Source organism: Bos indicus x Bos taurus, chromosome 25 (assembly GCF_003369695.1).
Source record: "Bos indicus x Bos taurus breed Angus x Brahman F1 hybrid chromosome 25, Bos_hybrid_MaternalHap_v2.0, whole genome shotgun sequence".
NCBI classification, from domain to species: domain Eukaryota; kingdom Metazoa; phylum Chordata; class Mammalia; order Artiodactyla; family Bovidae; genus Bos; species Bos indicus x Bos taurus.
In genome coordinates, this window is record NC_040100.1 from 7,548,800 (window position 1) to 7,567,836 (window position 19,037).

A 19,037-nucleotide genomic window follows, 5' to 3' on the forward strand; every position below is an offset into this window, starting at 1 on the left:
CCCCCAGCTCCTCTGCGGGCCCCTCGGGAGCAGGTTGGGAGCTCACCAACTTCAAGTTCACTGTTCCCTCTCTGCCCCTGCCCCTCTCTGTTGGCATGAACCCCACAATCCGAAGGAACAAGAACATGCAGACTTTCCAGTGACAGTGTGTGAAGCGAGGCCACTTACACATCTCTGTCGACTAATATTTTTGGTATAAAGCCGTTGCTAAAATTAATTCCAGTCTGAAACTTGATGAATTCTCAGTCATGGAATTAACAGGTTTAAAATGGGGGGAAAAAAAATTGGCTCGATTAAAAATAAATGTTTGTGCCGGAAATTTGGAGCCTGTCCCTAACAAGCTGAATATGTTTTTTTTTTTTTTTCCCTCCCCATTTCAGAGGGTCTGTTTGCCTCTTTGTCTTTACGGGGAGAAAGTACTCATTCACACCAGACCACAAGCCATGACCCACCGGCACTGATCTCTCATGAGCTGTCGGTATTGTCCTTTATGCCTAAGGCCAGCCTTTGGTCCACGTGAGGAATGAGATGCCAAATGAGATGCCACCAGGCTCCGTGGAGGACTCTGAGCTGCCTGTGGTACAAAGCAGGTCACACCCATGCTGCTGTGTGGGGGGTATGTGGTACCCAGAGGGCAGCCTCCTTTCAGCCCGTGCACCCACCCGATTGCCTCTTGTGCTTCTGGGTCTTCCTCTGAATCCATACCAAGTAAACCATGTAGGGCACTGTCTGGGTTTCATTTTTATTTTCAGTGGGGTGTCAGACTTCCTCTGCCCATCTCTGTCCTCTTGAGTGACAGGATGGAACTCCACATCATTCCACATTAGACACCTGTGATTTGACACCTTGAAGGCTCGGCCACTCCTGGGCGTGCTGGATTAACACAGCCAGGAGAGGACAAGAGGCCATTTATTAGGAGTCTGGGGATTCTGCTCTCAGTTAACGAGGAGACTTCTAACAGCGAAGAGCAAGTTAGGCTTCCTTAGTTATGCCGGTTTAAGGTTCACACGTGGGGGCATTGTAAACACTCGACTCTTTTCATGCCCGGCTTCAGTGTTGAAAAACACCCAGAATGCAGCATCACCAGCCGCCCCCCCCAACCGCCCTTCCATCCCCCCAATCTCAGTAGGTTTAGCTGTAAGAATCGAAAACTGGGGAACCCCCATTTATTTTAATGTGTGTGCATGTTTCAACAGAAACTTTCCTTCCTGGATTCATTTAAGTAGCAACAGTAATACAAAAAAGCTGGATTTTATCAATAGTTTTTGCTTAAAAAAAAAAAAAAGCATACCCAGGTGTCCCTGTAGTAGCAGCGCTGTGGAGTAATCCGTCCCACCTCCCTCCAGCTGTGGGACCAGTAGCGCGCCCCCGTCTGCCCCATCGAGCCTCTGGCAGCCAGCCGGGCCCAGGATCCAGCGGGGTGAGGTCAGCACGGGAAGGGCAGATGTGCAGGGTAGGGGAAGCCCGTTCCCCTGCTTTAAACCACAAATGTCTTTTGATAACTAGTGAAATTGGCAAGCAGAATGATTGAAAACATGTGAGAGGTAACTGGATCTAAGTTGCAAGTAGTACATATTTGAAAAGTTTTCCCCAATGTAAAAGTTACTCTTTAAGAGCCTTAAACTAATAAAAACAAGGAAATTCCATGTTACGGCTGCCACTCGGCCTTTCCATTTTTATTCCAGCAGTCAGATTTGACAGGTCCGCTGCCGATTGGCTCCAGGACCCCCACAAGCGTGTGAAGCCGGGGTGGCAGGAGATGGGGGGGAAACCAGGGCAGAAGCTGGCAGCAGCCTGGGTGGAGAAAGTCCCCGCCGACTTTCAGTGCCAGGCTCTAATTCCATTTTAGTATATCCTATTTTCCCTTCTTGCGGCGGCTTCCTGTATTACTTTGTTCACTGAAGCCAATTCAGGACTTGCTTAGAGACGTTTTCTTGTTCCTTTCCCTTTTCTTGACCTCACTGCAGATTTTATGGGGTGGCTAGGCTGGCTCTCTCTCTCCCTTAGCCGCCGCGTTCCTTGCCCCGTGGCTTCTTTGTTGAACTGCATGACCTGCTCTGGCACAGGTCAAGAATCGACCTGCACTGCAGGAGACAACGGTTCAATTCCTGGGTCAGGAAGATCCCTTGGAGGAGGAAATAGCCACCCACTCCAGTATCCTTGCCTGGGAGATCCCATCGACAGAAGAGCCTGGCGGGCTACAGTCCATGGGGTCGCAAAGAGTTGGATGCAACTGACTACACACACACACACACGCAACTGACTACACACACACACACACACACACACACACAAAACCTGCTGTCGTCCTCTCGCTCGAATCTGTTCTTCCTGTCACCGCCAGAAGGAGCTTTTTAAAGTAATCATCAGTGGCCTAGCGAGTCAGCCACACATGGATTCAGTGCAGAGTCTGATGTACATTGAAGGCTCTGACAAGGTACCCCCAGACTGTTCCCATACCCCGCTCCTGCCTTAGTGACCCAGCAGATAACCAGGAGCTGCCACCGTCTTGCCTTTTTTCACCTGTAAGCCAAGGGAACTGCCTCCACCCCTGGCGGTAGGGGATTGGGGGTGACAGGGACACAGAAAAGGGAGGCGGGGGGACTTGAAGACCTGGATCCCCAGTTCTACCATTAGGACATAATCAGAGCTTGGAAGAAGCAGGAACCCTGTAGATCCCCCCATTAGGTCCTTGGAGCCCACCATCCCCACATCAGCCCCAAGCCCAGTGCCCTTTGAAAGCATTCTTCTGCAGCGAAGGGAGCAGCGTTAAGTGCAGAAAACAGGGCCTTTTACGTCTCACTCCATTCATGCGTAATCTCCACCACACATGAAGGTCCCCTTCACCTCCGAACCTTGGTGTCCTTGCTCATCGGTGGAGCGGGTGTGATGGCTGTTGTCAGATCACCATGGTGATGAAAAATGACATGGGGTGTAAAGCATGAGTTGATAAGCTGTAGCTGCAGCTGTTTTTATTACATCTCTCTGCCCATCCTGTACCTTCTGGACCCCCCTCTCCCCACCGCCCCAGTGAAATCTCATGCATCCTTTGGGGCCGTCTGTTACTACCTCTCCTATGAAGTGTTCTCCGATTCTCCCAACAGAAGGCCCTGTCTCTCCTCTCAAGTCCCAGCTGTCTCAGAACCGCTCCTGGCACATCCTGACTCAGCACCTGGTCATCTTTCTCAGTTGTGAGCTCTGAGCACTGGCATGTGGATTGTGCCCTTGTGTGTCCTGTCATGAGGAGCTCGGGAATGCCCCTGCTGGGTGGCTAAGCTGACCAGGTTGGGCGCTGGGCAGAATCCTGAAGCATTTGTGCTGAGTGGCTGTTCTAAGGGAGAGAAACCTTTGGTTTCCACTGGCTGTTGTTTGACACAGGCATGCACACTCGATCCAGCCATCCCTGAAACCAGTCACGTCCTTTCCCCTGAGAGTCTTTAGGGGTGCAGATGGAGTCTTCATGGTCTGCCCGTGATTCACCAGACCTCCCCATTTCAGGGGTTCCCCTGCAGCCCCGCATGCCAAGCCTCTGCTCTTGGCAGTTATGTGCAGTTTCTTTAGTTTAATACAGATGTGTAGAAATCCAGTGAAACCCGTTGATTTGAAATCCATTGAAACCCACTAAGCAGACCCTTAGGGATGGGGTTGTAGCTAAGAGTAAAGCAAGATATCCTCTTTTGTCTCAGTCCTTGTTGAAAATCTTGATCGAATAAATACACCAGTGTGCTTTCCAGATTTAGTCTGTAGAGTATGCAGGGAACACAATTGACTGCTTTTGCTTTTGATGGTTGAAGAGCTCGATTATCGTTTCGGATGCATGGCAATATTTCCTTTCTGTTTACATTAGCCTGGCAGGACCAAATGTTTGCTGGTAAAGAAGACAGTGGCTGCTGCTTGTACATCACTGTCTGTAATGGGATGATGGGGGCAGAGAAAGGGCCAGAGAGTGTGACCAAGGCCATTCAGCCAGTGTTGCCTCTGAGGCTGCGTGGGCAGCGCCCTGGGGTCCAGGTCTCTGACTGGTATTACCCAGGGGGCCGTGGGGTGAGAGGTGTCCTTTTATAAATTTTACTCTACTGGGAGCTGCCGTTTGTCCCCACACCAGGTCAGGATCCTCTGTTCCCCTTTGCCCCTCAAGAAGTCACAAGAATGGATGGTGCAGAGAGATGTCATTCCAGGGCCAAACAAGTGGCTGCATTTTACCAAGTTCAAGAAAATCTTAATGTGTGTGTAGTTAAGAAATAGCATCTAGCGTTAGGGAGAAACAGGTGATGAGACCTTGAGCTTGGAGAGGTCATAGATAATGTTTTGTAACAGGCGTTGATTTTTTTGCCTCAAGAACTAGTCCCCTCACCTACCCCACTCACTCCCTGTGGGGCAGTAGGGAGACCGTGGGGTCACCCGTCCACACCAGGCGAGAGCTTGGAGGGCGCTGGGCGCAAGTGCGTGCCGGAGCCCACCCCAGAGTCAGGAGGAGACTGCTGCGATCCTGCTGGGCCCATGTGTCCGCGTCCTTTAATAGCTCTGCAGCTGACTCTGTAAAGTCTGATTCAAAGTGCCCGTCCAACTGTTTTTTTTTTTTGGCGGGGGGGGGGCTTCCCTTGTGGTTCAGCTGGTACAGAATCTGCCCGCAATGTGGGATACCTGGGTTCAATCCCTGGGTTGGGAAGATCCCCTGGAGAAGGGAAAGGCTACTCACTCCAGTATCCTGGCCCTGGAGAATTCCATGGACTGTATAGTCCATGGGGTTGCAAAGAGTCGGACACGACTGAGCAGCTTTCACTTTCACTTTCCAACTGTTTTTAGGAAGCTCCCCAGCAGGATGGATTGCGCCGGCAACTGGTGTTGCCATTCTGGTGCCCAGAGCGGGCAAACTGGCAGCAGCATTTCCAGGGCAGCTCTCGGAGCAGTGTGCGCCCCCAACCTTTTTTTTTCTCCTTAGGTGTTCCTTTAGCGTAGTCAGAAGTGAAACTCATTGGGGAATTAAACGGCCCCTTTAAAATCTCACCCCCAGTCTCAGCACCTTCAGCCCTCCTGTGATGTCACCTGTTGGTGCCCAGCACCCAGGTCCCCTGATGATGGCGACCAGCCACTCTGGTGCCGGGAGAGAGTGAAGAAATCACACGCGATGTTCACTCTCTCTGCCACATGAGTGTCATTCTGCCGGGCCATCTGGCCGGCAGCAGCTCTCAGCCAATGGCAGGATGTCGTAAACCTCGCTTGCTGAACACGGCACCAAAAACCTTGAAAATTAACTGCAGAAATAAAATCAAAGCTGGCTCAGAGGTGGCATCTCTTGGCCTGACTCGAGCTATTCAAATGAACCTGCTCTGCGTTGCTGATAGATGTCTGTTTCAGGTTTGGTTCCCCCCAGGAGCCACTTGGCATCGTTCAACTTTTACTTATAAACTCCAGACAAAAACATTTTGAGAGCTTTCTGGAGTTTATATTTGCTAATTAAAATGTGAGAAGGGAACACAGCTACAGGTAGAGTTCTAGTGCAAGCCACAGCTGTGATATAAAAAAAACCAAACCCGACAGTTTCAAAATGAAGTTATTAGCACTTCACCTATAACTGTGATAGCTTTTAACTTTCATGATCTGTCTCTTAAGCCCCCCCTCCGCCCCCGTAGTGTATAAAAAAGGGAGCTAAGTGAGGAAATCGGAAGATACTTTATCCTCGCAGGAGAAAATAAGAACTACCATCTCTGTGAAACTTCTTTAACTTACAAGAGTTTTTTTTTCTTATTCTTTATGTCATGCAGTTTTCCAGCAACACCTCCAGCATATTTTACAGATGAGAAAACCAAGGTTTAGGGCATTCTGGTGACCTTTCCAGATTTTTGTAAGCAGGATGGAGCTGGCTCTTTCCCAAATTCTGTTACTTCCTAGACTCCACTAATGCTGGGCAAGACAGGGCTGTGTGAAAAATCACCCGGTATTGGGTTCCATGGCTTCCCTGATAGCTCAGTTGGTAAAGAATCTGCCTTCAATGCGGGAGACCTGGGTTTGATCTCTGGGTTGGGAAGATCCCCTGAAGAAGGGAAAGGCTACCCACTCCAGTATTCTGGCCTGGAGAATTCCACAGAGTAGGATCGCAAAGAGTCAGACACGACTGAGCGACTCTCAGGTTGGGTTCCATGTCTTCTACCATCTTCAGAATAACTAAAGGAAATGCCTTCTGCTCCTGGAAATCACGTTCAACCAACTGGCCACCAGGCCCAACTGTATATTCCTAGGAAGTCCCAAAGTGAGTCTGTCCTAGCACATGCACTGGGTTTGCTTCCCAGCCCGCGTCCTGACCTGCAGCTGTTTGTGGCCGGGGGCGCCCCGGCAGAGAGTGAGCGAGCTGCAGGGCAGCGGATAGATTTGCCGCCAAGTGTTTTCCCAGAGAAGTGGAAGGGAACCTTTGCCAAAGTGGCTGGTGCCCTAACAAATTGATTCCTGCCAAACAATAGAAATAAATATTTTCAACAGACAAATTTTGGCTCCCGAAGTATTCAAATTAAAGGCTTATTTCTGAAACAAATACTTTCGGAGGAAAACATTTACCAGCGTAGATGAGATCAGAATTCCTCCTTTTGGCAGTGGCATGATTATTTTTGAGGCCAAAACACGTTTTTCCTGCTCCTGCCTCATTTTTAGCCCATGGCCTTGCCGCCTACTTCCTGGAGAAAGTCAAGTGTGTTAAGCCGCAGCTCAGGGAAGAAGCATCGTCAGGGTTTGTTTACCGCCAAGAGCCTCGACTTCCATGGAGTTAGCTGTCCAGAGCTGGATTAAGATCTCAGCTCTAACCCCTTCGTGCTGTGATTTGGGTGAAGCCTGGCTATCTGATCATGAGTTTATTACTCAGTCTGTGAAATGGGGCAACAGTTAATAATGTTGTCCTCAGAACCTGGGGAGCCCTTCTAGGCCATCACTGTCCAACAGAACTTCCTGGGGTTAATGGAATAGTCTGTGTCTGCACCATTGTCTACAGTTGTGACTAGCCCTCAACGTGTACTCCCGCAACCGAGGGATCTGTCATTTAATTTCGATTCACGTGTGGCTGGTGGCCACCGTTTTGAGGAGTGCCGTTCCCATTCATCCACCTCACCCCATTCATTGGCCCCTGGTTTTCCAAAATTAATTGGTTGATGGCTCAGCCCACCAGAGACCTCTCTCCACTGTGAATCCGGGGGTTTGCATGGATCTCTTCTCTCGGACGTCCATCTCCTGTCCAGCAGCTAGACCAGTGGGCTAGGTTGCATCAAGCTAGGCAGGGAAATGAACATTTTAATCACAGATTCTCCCCCGTCCCCAACCAGATCTGCCTTCATGGACATTTTAACTTTTTAACGAGATTCCATTTGGTTTTGGAGTTCGTCTCATAATGTGTACCAACTATAAGGAGAATGGGAAAAAAGGTGGAGACCAGGATCCTCCTCCCTGGGCATTTGTTAGCAGGTACTTCACATCCATGCCCGGCCTTGGTCTCCTCATCTGTGGCATGGCCAAGCTCCTGCACTGCCTCTCCCCCAACTTCATCCAGAGGCCTATAGGACAGGGGCTGCCAATCCCCTCAGCAGGGGAAAAGTGGAGGCTCTGGCCTCAGGGGATGAGCAGAAGACAAGAGGCTCACCCAGGAACAAGACGGCCGGAGAGAGAGTGATAGCCCAGGAAAGTGAGATAATCAAACGGCAAGGACCAACCCCAGTGGCACCATGGGGCAGTGGGAAGGCTTTTGGTCAACTCAGAGAAGCACAAGATCAGAGAGGGGTAAACTCGCCTGCCATTTGGAGCCGAGGCTGCTAGCACAGAACTGAGTTTTGTTTTGTGACGTGGCCAAAGAGAGCAATAAAGCACTCTTCTTATGACACAGACGTTGTTGTAGCTCGGAACTGGTCAGAAAGCAGCAATTTCATTCGGTTTGATAAATAACGTAAAGCAGAACCCTGTTAGTTGGGGTTAAAGGGCATCCTTTCCTGTCCCCGCACCCGTCCTGGGCCACGTGCACCCACAGCGACCTGGGCTCTGATTGCGTGTGTCTCATTATGCATCACCGAGACGCCGTCTCTCACGTCTCACTGTTCAAACGAAAGTCTGGCAAGTGTTACATGTAGTGCAATGCCTGTCGGATACATCTGGCATTCTTGTCTTTGCATAGTGGGTTTCCAGCGGGGTGAAAAACAATAAAAAAAAAAAAAACCCAAGTCTTGGTTCTCTGTTGAAATTTCTCTGTCCCGAGGAATTCACAGAAAGGCTTGTGTGAAAGCTTTGTACTTGTACTTTTGTTCGGCCGATTGATTTATTTTTATTCAGTTTTATTCTCCAAATAGGTAACGCATTCACTTGATCTGCAAGCAAAATTCTCTCTAAAAATATGAGAAATCTGCCCCCACTTCTGTCCCTGCCCACCTTTAGGTGGGAAGGCCACGGGCAGGAAGTATATGTTGGAGTAAATTGTTTCACTGGAATTTCTTAGATTGGGGGTTGATATCAACTCATCTCCCAGAACCAAGAAGTACTGAGTACATACGGGATGTGTACTTGACGTAAGATACCTTTTTTTTTTAAGAGTTAAACGAACATGAGAATGTAATCTTTATTTGAGGCGGGGTCTAATAGTATCTCAAAGAGCAACTAACACTTTCACCTTTTACTGCGCTAGTAGTATCACTCTTAGAGGACATTTCATCTTATTTAGTCCTTGTAGCAGCTCTGCATGCATCAGCGTTGTGATCCAAATTAGAGATCTGGCTTTGTCCAGAGGCAAGAGGTGGTGGGAGTCTCTATGCAAATGAATCTCTGCATTGCCCTGCAGGTACCCCCTCCCCAATTCCTGGTTCCCAGAAGTTCCCTCTCCTTTGTCTGGGTACTGGGAACTGTACTGTGCTCTGAGACCCACCCAGCCAAGAGGTTTCAGAGTTCTCTTCATATGGACTCTTAAGTTAAGATGGGAGATGAGCTGACAGGTTTCTGCAAGGGTTGAAACAGTGTTTCTTTTTTCATTGGAGTATAATTGCTTTATAATGTTGTGTTAGTTTCTGCTGTAGACTAAAGTGAATCAACTGTGTGTCTGCCTATCTCCCCTCCCTCTGGAGCCTCCCGCCACCCCACCCCGCCCGTCTAGGCCGGTTCGGAGCGCTCCGGTTCTGTCCAGCAGCTCCCTGTGTTACACGTGGCAGTGTCTCCCAGTTCATCCCACCCTGTCTTCCCCGCAGCTCCATGTCTGTTCTCTACCTCTGGGTCTCTATTCCTGCCCTGCACGTTCGTACATTTGTGTCATTTTTCTAGAGTTTGTCATACAGAGAGGGAGTCAGTCAGAAAATGAAACAATGTTTCTGAAGAAGCCCCCAGACCACTTGCGGCTTCAGCTGTAGGCAGTCTCTGGCATGTACCCACACTTGGTTGGGGACCCACAGGGTGTGGTTGACCCAGAGAGCTCACCTCCCATCCGTCTGCTCAGCCCAGCGCGGCCAGCTTGCACTGCCTGCCGTGGGCTGGGCTCTGTGCTGGGTGCTCCTTGCCTCCCAGTGCCTTCTGGATGGGACCTCCCTCATGGGGAGCTGACACAGGCCCTGCTGATGGGCCGAGCCTCCACAGCGAGCCCCCCACGTCTGCTCTGCTGCTCCCTGTGTCCTCAAAGCACTGTTGGCACGGACTTTCCTGTCCCGGTTTTCCTGTTTCCTCTTCTCATAGTGGAGCATTGATGACAGTGACTTCCTCGACTGCCTGGAGACCTCGCTTCAGCAGAGATGAGCCCCCCCTTAGTCAGGTGATCCTAATTGTTAGGAAAAAACGGCACCACCCTAGGGAGCCACCCACAGTCCTTTGAAGCTGAGAGGAGGGGGTGGGTCCTCCAGGCGCCCCTTCCCTCCCTCCTTATCTGTTCTCACCTTCAAGAAGGTGCCTCTGTCCGCTTGTCGCCTTCCTCCTCAGCTCCCACAGCCTTCTGGACTGGTCTCTGCCTTTCTAGGGTCAGTACCTGGGCCAGGCTTTTTCTGGCAGCCTCTCTCTTTCCCACGGGAGGCCTTGCTGTCTGCAGTTCTGAAATTCGACCCCCTTTGTCGGTCCCTCTGTCTGGAGTGCATCCTTGCCCACCCCAGAATTCTCTCGAAGGTGCTATTATTTTTATGAAGCTGTTTCTGATTTTCTCTAAGTAGAAGTAAGCTCTCTTCCTTTGAGCCCTTTTGTACTTACTCTGAACTTCTGTTAGAGCGTTTAGTTTCTTTTCCTTTTTTAAGCTTACCTTTCCTTTGGCAAATTCTGAGTGTTGTAGTCCCTCAGTGTCAGCTCAGGTCCCGTATCTAAAATGGGTTAGCATTTGCATATAACCTAAGTACACCCTCCCTTATATTTAACCTTCTCTGAATTACTTACGCTACCTAATATGATGTAAATACTACGTAAATAGTTGGAAATACAATGCAAATAGTGTGTAAATAGCTGCGGGCTTGTGGTGAATTGGAGTTTTGCTTTTTGGAACTTTTCTGGGATTCCCCGCCCACCCCCACCCCCCCGAATATTTTTGATTGCTTCTGAATTGAATCCCTGGGTGCAGAGCCCACAGTTCTGGAGGGCCGACCATGAGGTGCCCCAGCACCAGGCGAAGTGAGCTCAGTCCTTCCCAGAGCTCATAGCCTATGGAGTATGCATTGTTAAGCTAGCACCCAGGGAAACACCGAATCACAAACGAGGGTCGCTGCCAGGAGGCACCGTCAGGGGGCCACGTGCACACCTTCCAGAGGGGCAAAGAGCATGAGGGGCAGGGAAGTGGCATTTGAGCTCCGACAGGTTCCTGGGAGCGAGAAGGGAAGGGCCTCTAAACAGAGGGAACGACCTGTGCTGAGGGCCCGAGGGGAAGGAGGGTCCCCACCCTGGCGGCTGCAGGAGAAAGGCCAGCGTACAGGACGGGGCTCTGGTGGTCTCATCCAGGCCCCCTGGGAAGCCCCTGAAGGCTTATGCAGGGGATGACGTGTCCCCTTTTCTGCAGGGTGTGTATGTGGGTGTGTGGATGTGTGTGTGCTGATCACCTTACAGTTGTGTGCTGATTAACACCCATGACGGGACCAGGCACCTTGGTCTCCCATTCAAAGACCCTCCTTCGAAGCTCCCTGTTCACACGCTGGTGCCTCCTGCTGTCCTGCCTCTCGTGGCTCTGCTTCTCTCCCCTGTCCCCCTTTCCTGCATCGCCTGCCTTCTGTCAAGACCCTCCTGGGCTGCGTGCTGCTGTTGCTGCTGCTGCTGCTAAGTCACTTCAGTCATGTCCAACTCTGTGCAACCCCATAAACGGCAGCCCACCAGGCTCCCCCGTCCCTGGGATTCTCCAGGCAAGAACACTGGAGTGGGTTGCCATTTCCCTCTCCAATGCATGAAAGTGAAAAGTGAAAGTGAAGTTGCTCAGTCGTGTCTGACTCTTAGCGACTTCATGGATTGCAGCCTACCAGGCTCCTCCGTCCATGGGATTTTCCAGGCAAGAGTACTGGAGTGGGTTGCCATTGCCTTCTCCATGGGCCGAGTGCAGGTCCATCTAATTCTGCAGAGAGTACAGTCACTGTTCTTTCCCAGTGGGGCTTCCTGGGCGGGGATGCTCACTGCCCGTCCTCGGTCTCAAGCACGTGACACAGTCCTGCAGCCAAAATTCAGATCTTGGTATCACCCAGCGGTGAATCCAAGAGGGTGAGTGGGAAAGTTATGGGTAAGAGTTAGGTGTCAGAAGAAACACTTGGAAAATACAGGGTCAGACTTGGTTCTCTAGCTAGGCTTATGAAATAAGTGGAACTTTTCTCTAGGGAGTTCTGCAAGTTTCTCCTTGAAACAGAGACCGTCCTCCGTCCACATACCCGTGAACAGAACAAAAAGCATTTCCTGCGGGACCACGTGGAGGGCTCTGCCGGGAATGAGGCATTCATAGGCCCTTATCAGTCCTTCAAAGCTCATGTCTCATTATGGGGGGAAAAAATGAGATTTTAAAAGATAAATGTTTACTTTTTAGGAGTAGTCATTACATTTACATGTTCAAAATCCGCCAAGTACAAAAGGGTAGTCGGTGAAAGGACCTCCCCAACCCCCTGAGGCCCCCACCCGTTCACTTTCCTCTCCAGGATAAGGAATAGCACGGGGATCTTGTATATAAGCACATTTTGTGTGTGTGTTCCCACTCGCAGGGGATCATGTCCTGGTCACTGTCTGTGACTTCTGACTGAACACAGTGTGTCCACTCTGGCACCAGCCCCCTCTCGGAAGCCCTTTCACCACCTGCGTGCTCAATCCAACCTTGCCAGGGGGACCTGACCCGGCTCCTGCTTCTTCTGAGCCCCCATTCATGGTCTCTGTCAGCACTAGTCACAACCGTGGGTTGTGCTGGAGACTCAGTGAGCCCGGAGGAGGAGGAAGTGGAGGGTAATGGGAACTCAGGCCATCCCATCCACAAGCCTCAGCTGAAATGGGCATCTTTCATGAAAACCTGGAGCCCTTTCTTGCTGGCATTGTGTCTTGCCTTATCTAACGTCTCTGCCTGTTTTTGTTCTACCAGACTGGTCCCATCTGTCTTGTTGCTCTTCCATGCCAGCCTTGTCTCCTCCCCTGGACTGTGGGCACCCTGGAGCCCCCGGCCTAGTTGGGGATGGTGGTGGCACAGTGCATAATGGCCTGAGGTCAAGTACATGGTTCTGAGAGAACCAAGAACTCCCCTGATGGAGTACTCACCGTGCCTCGAGGTGGAGGTGCATTCCCTTAGTGATCTCCAGGGAGGGCACATCATTTGACAAAACCACACAGGTGACAGCAGGGGTGGAGCCTAGAAGCAAAGCCAGGGTTCCCTGAAGAGCCTTCAGGTGTCCCCTGTAGGAGGCCAGGGAGCAGGTAACAGAAGAAGGCAGGTTGGTGGGCTTGGGTCCTTCACCCCTTTCTAGCCAGAGTGGCTTCCACTTGACCTGTGATTCCATTGCAAGAAACAAAATGGAAAATGCTCAGAGGACTACTTGGTGCAGAAACCATGGCTGGCCCTCCCCTTTTGCACAAGTGCTCTCATTTTCTCTAGTAAAGCCACTTGAATTCTTATATAGAACTTGCTGTTGATAGATAAGCCCTAAAGAAGCATCAGATGAACCAACTCTTTGGGTCAAAGATAGCAACAGTGAAAAGACAATACTTTACTCTGATGCTGGGCTGGCGTGTTTTCCCCACCAACCCCGGGGCGGGGGCTGGGGGAAAAAGGGGCCTGTGTGCCTCTACTCAGAGCACTGGCAGGCCTGGCCTGGGGGCTTCAGGGAGAGAGAATCTCACAAAAGTGGCGGCAGCATTGCAGGTACCCCCCCCAGTTTAAAATAGACAAACAACTGACACATTCACTTTGAAGGAAAGCAGTTCCAAACTGAAATCATTGACATTAAGACATGTGTTTTCTTGGGGATAAACTTCCATGCGGAACTTCCCCGACCAGAGATTGAACCTGCACCCCCTGCAGTGTAAGGGCAGAGTCTTAACCACTGGACCACCAGGGAAGGTCCCTCAGTTTCTTTTAAATTACATGGTTACTTCTTATTTGTGTGTGTGTTTAATAAGTCTTTAATGCTTGGCTAAGAGGCTGGAGTTCAGGAAGAGAGAAACTTCCAGTGTTGAGAGCTCTGCCCTTTGAGGATCTGTTAGAAATGAAGGAAAAAACATCCCAGTAGAGTCTGTGAGGAAAACAGGATTGCAGCTTCCATAGCTCTTGGGCCAGGTCCCCAGTTTCCTGGGTGAGCTGTCCAAAGCCAGGGGTCTTTCCCTGGACCTTGATGCCTCCTGACATTGGTCATCCCACAACGACTTTGAAAGAAAACTCCAGAGTTTCTGCATCCAGGTGCCATCCTTGCAAGATGCTCTATCGGTACCGTCAAGCTCTTTCAGCTGAGTTGGAAATACCACTGATCAGAGCCCGTGGGTTTGCTGCCAACTTCCATCACCTGGAACTTGGGTCTGCAGTTGTTTCCGCAGAACAGTTCTAAGTAGTTCAGAGGGGACGCCCTCCTCTGCCCTACCGTGGGAAGGTTGGGGCTTGACTGAGTGTGGTGTTTTAGGTGACCAGCCACCTTCCCCTTGTTCACAAGCCCCGAGATTGGCCCATGTGCAGCATGTTGTGTAAGAAACAGCTGTTGTTTTGACAAAGGACGTGCTTGTCTCACTTTTTGAATCACCAGTGTGAGTCAGGGGGTCATCTATTCCAGGACTCTGCCCCTGGGCAGGTGGACGCAGAGACCATGCTCACTCGCATATGGGACGCAGCATGTAAAATATGTTCCTGTAATTACGTGTGCATTTTTTCACATTAGCAGTTTTGAAATATATATATATATATATATAATTAATTAATATGTATTGCAGTTTTTCCAATCAGGTAATTTATGCATGTGGCAAAATAGCCGAAAGATACATGAAGAGCAGGTCACTTCCTTCCCTTGGCCTCTCAGAGCCAAGCACAGTTTCAGGTTTATCTTTTTAGAGACAATTGAAGCGTATGCAACCGTGTGTGTAGACACTCTTTTAAACAGTGTGGTACTGTTTTGCACTTTGGTTTGTTTTTTGTTTTGTTTTTTTTTTTGCTTCAGTTTATTTATTTTTTTGCGGGGGGTCAGCTGTAGGCTGCATCAGGTCTTAGCTGTGTCATGTGGAATCTTTTGTTGTGACGCAGAGACCCTCTAGTTGTGACGCACAGACCCTCTAGTTGTGGCACGCAGACCCTCTAGTTGTGACGCACAGACCCTGTAGTTGTGGCACACAGACCCTCTAGCATGGCATGCAGATTCTCTAGCTGTGGCTCACACACTCCAGAGCACGCAGGCTCAGTGGTTGCTCTGAAGCACATGGGATCTTAGACCCCTGACCAGGAACCGAACCCTCGTCCCCTGCATTGCAAGGTGGATTCTTAACCACTGTACCACCAGGGAAGTTCCTGCTTCAGTATATCTCAAATATCATTCCACCTCATATAGTACATGTAGGAATTTTTTTTGTTTGTTTTTTTGGTTCTTTGTGAATTTTTAATGCCTTTCAGATGTGGAGACTCTCTGTGCTCCTTGTGACATGTGACTAGCGACTCAGGGGCTGAGGGTTCTGTATTTCAGGCCTCCACTGCCATCTCCCCGAAACATTAAATTCCCTTGATAATGCAACATTGTATGTGCAGATAATAAAACAGTATTTGGGTTAGATTGACTAGCCATCTTCTGCTTTTGTGTTGTCCCCAGAGCCTTCTTACAAAGCCTTGAGGTCCTCCAGGGGACTCAGTCAGGGAGCAAGAGCCTTGAACCTGAGCTGCCAAGCTGCAGCACTGGAGGCTCGGGCCCTCCTCCTGGTTGTGCCAGTCCGTTTCCGTGGTGGCAGATGGCCATACCAGGTGCAATTTGGAGAGCCTGGTTGGTTTTTCACATGGGCCTGCTTGTGTCTGCACGTGTGGGGGAGGGGTGTGGGCCCCCCTCCCCCAAGCATCGCCGCCTGACAGCAGCAGTTCACCCCAGGTGCCCTGGCCTTGCCATCCCCATGATAGGGGTGGGTTAGGCTTCCTTCCATCGAGTGACTGTTGCCAGTCTCAGCCTTCCTGAGGGGCACATGGGGGATCGAGGGGCCCAGAGGGACCCCCAGACCATGTATTGTTCTACTGTGCGCAGGGGAAGACACACAGTAGAAAATGGGAAGGCAGGGTCGGGTCTGGGATCTCAAAGTCACCCATGAGCCCCTGGCATCCAGCGCCTGGTGGCAGAAATCACCAGATGTCTTCCGCCTAGATGACAGCCCCTCCCAGGAAGCAGGGTCTCCACTGAAGGCGCTTTGTTTTTCTCTTAAGTTTTCTGCATCTGTGTGTGATTGGAACCAAACATCAACTTTACTTTTTTTGTCATATTTCAATATTGGCCTTTCTTTTCCTCCCCCTTTCTTGAAATCTCCTTTTATAACTTCTGCTGCTGCTGCTTAAATATAGATGTCTTAGTCCTCCTCCTTACCAGATTGTTTATATTTTTGAGAAGCCTTCTGCTTATCTGCGACTGCTCTCTCCTCTGTCTCCATCCCCACGCTACCACATTGGTTTTGGTTGCTCTTTTCTTCCCCTGCCTTCACTTGACTGGGATGTGTTTCAAATGTGGTCTATCAAAATGTGCAGTGTTTCCCTCTTTTCTGCAGTAGCTTTGACATCTGTTCTTGAAATCGAGCCCACGTTATTCTTTTGGACTTGCTTGCCCAAGATCTGCTGCGATGCCAGAAGCAGGGAAGGAAAGCGGGAGAGAGAGAGTGGTGTGGTGGTACCTCCCCCATCTTCTCGTACCGCACCCCCACTTTAAAAACTGCCTGCCATTTCCAAGTTGACAGCACCCTAGATGTTTGTTCCAGCACTCTGCCACCCTGTCTGGCAGCAGCCCACCCCACAGGGGAACGAATGAAGTGCTCAGCAGCAGGGGCTCACAGACGCCTTCGGTTACTTCCGCCAAAAAGGAAGCCGGGTGGGTGGCAGGCGGGGGAGGAAGGCTCTTGGCTTCCTGGGTGTCTGTGGATGGCTCTTCGGCTTGGTTTTTCCTCGCCATCCTTAGCCCTGCTGGGCCTTGGAGTGTTGGGCCGGGCCATGGAGAAGCCACTTGGAGCCGCCACTTGATCCCAAGCAAGATGTGTGTCTTTAGCAGCCGAAGCCACCCAGCGCAAAAACGCGCCTCTCCATGGCTTCCGGAATGTGTCCTCTCACTCCCGCTGTCCGCCCGGGACACCACCCTGGGCCCATCTGCCACAGGCTTGTTTGACACACAGCCTCTTGGCAGCTCATCCCAGAGCTCCTGAGGCCAAGACACAGGCTCTCTGATGCTCTGAGTGTCGGTTTGTGGTGTGTGATAGAAGTCATCTCACGGGGGACCCGCTCCTGGTGGTTCTCAAGAGTCCCAGGGGCCAGTTAAAGAGTTGGTGGGTAACACTGTTTCCAGGTGCTTCACTTCCCAAGTCGATACAGTGCTGGAAGTCGTTATCCTTGGGGCTTGCCTCTTAAGGTCCCTCTTGAGAACGACTCAATGATTGCAGCCGTGAAATTAAAAGACGCTTGCTCCTTGGAAGGAAGGTTATGACCAACCTGGACAGCATATTAAAAAGCAGAGACATTACTTTGCCAACAAAGGTATATCTAGTCAAGGCTATGGTTTTTCCAGAGTCATGTATGGATGTGAGAGTTTGACTATCAAGAAAGCTGAGCGACGAAGAATTGATGCTTTTAAACTGTGGTGTTGGAGAAGACTCTTGAGAGTCCCTTCGACTGCAAGGAGATCCAACCAGTCCATCCTAAAGGAGATCAGTCCTGGGTGTTCATTGGAAGGACTGATGTTGAAGCTGAAACTCCAATACTTTGGCCACCTGATGCGAAGAGCTGACTCATTGGAAAAGACCCTGATGCTGGGAAAGATTGAGGGCAGGAGGAGAAGGGGACGACAGAGGATGAGATGATTGGATGGCATCACTGACTCAATGGACATGGGTTTGGGTGGACTCCGGGAGTTGGTGATGGACAGGGAGGCCTGGCGTGCTGTGGTTCATGGGGTCGCAAAGAGTCGGACACAACTGAGTGACTGAACTGAGAACAACTAACAGGTCCTGAAACATGCCTATAGTTAACCCACTAAGTATTTGTTAAACAAAAGCAAATCAGATGTGGCTGCAGAAGACTCCAGGCCCAGACTGTTGAAGGAGAGTCAGAAAGATGCCCCGAGTCGAGCAGCAGGACTGGGATCTGGGGATGTGGCAGGAAGAGGTGCTTGTTATGAGCAGAAGCGAGCGACTCTGGGGAGGGATGGCGTTTGGGCACTGGCCTGACTGGTTAGCAAAGCAGCATGCATCTGCACGTTGTGTTGTAGAAGCCACCGCTTGTGAGGTGTGTGTGGGTACACAGCACGTCAAGTTGAGTGGGTTTGGGGCATGGATGGGGTGGTGGGGCCGGATGGGAGCCCAGGCCTCTTTCCGCTGGTCCCCAGTCCCTCCTGGGCCACAAGGCAGTGATCCTTGGCACCACAGGCTCTCCCCCGGTGTCCTGGTCATGTGCAAATACGCTCTCCTCTGTTCAGAGTGTAATTACAATCTGGTCTTCCCTTTTTGTTTCTCTCAACAGAGGGAACTCGATGCCACCGCAACAGTATTGGCAAACCGGCAAGATGAAAGTGAGCAGTCAAGAAAGCGGCTTATCGAGCAGAGCCGTGAGTTCAAGAAGAACACTCCAGAGGTGAGCGGCGTCTCTGTGCTGGGCTTGGGCTCTCTGAAGGAGGGTAGGGTCTTCCCGTCCTAGGGTGAGTTCAGAAGATCAGCTGTCTGCTGCTTCCTTTCGGCCGTCCTCAGCCCTAGTGGTGAGCCCCTGTGCGGGCTGGGGACTGGATTAAACCCTACCTGACTCTTGATGCAGATGCTGAACCAGCTGGGTGGCCAGGTCAGACCCCCAGCCCCTCTGTGTGCACATCTGTAGGCAGGGCCCTGGAGGGGCGCATGAAGGCTTCATGCGTCTGAGGATACAATATGCTGACGATGCTTCTTGCAAAACATTCAGTCTGGTCAGGCCTTTTAGGACCCTCTGTGTTTCCTGAAATAGGCGTTAAAGGGCATTGGAAATGTGCTCTTCTTGCGCTCCTCTTTTTTTGGGGAAGTATGTGTTCAGAGGACAGTGTTTAGAGTGGCTTGGGCAGCCTTTTCTTGCCCTGTTTTCTTGGTCCCTTGTTCCCTGAGTCTTTATCAAAGGATTCAGAAGACGAAAAAAAAAAATAAAGGAGAGTTTTACAGAGAGTCAAGCAGACATGGGGATTGCTTTCCGGGAGCTTCTGCCAAATGAGTCCGCAGTGGTTCTTGTGCCGGGGGCTTGCACCCAGCCTCCTGCACCCCCCATGGCAGGTGCTCAGAGCTCCAGGCCTGGCTCCCAGGCCTCCCCAGATTCTTCCAGGGAGGACAAAGGAACAGGCCTGGAGGAAAAGGTGATTTCTGGGAGGGATAGTCTAACTTTCATAATAGTCCCAAAAAATGATGTGTGACTTGAATTTTTTTTTTTTTTAAGTGGACTCATTTTAAGT

At 50.6% G+C, this 19,037-nt stretch overlaps 1 protein-coding gene across 5 annotated transcripts in view; it reads left to right on the forward strand.

Annotated features, from left to right (window-relative positions):
* The window catches only part of CUX1 (cut like homeobox 1), a 349,600-nt gene that overhangs the window by 59,354 nt on the left and 271,209 nt on the right, over positions 1 to 19,037 (forward strand). For all 5 annotated transcript variants that reach the window (XM_027528189.1, XM_027528191.1, XM_027528190.1 and 2 more), the window contains exon 2: positions 18,095 to 18,205. In XM_027528189.1, the coding sequence (XP_027383990.1) occupies positions 18,095 to 18,205 (111 nt within the window). The remainder of the gene's footprint in view (positions 1 to 18,094; positions 18,206 to 19,037) is intronic.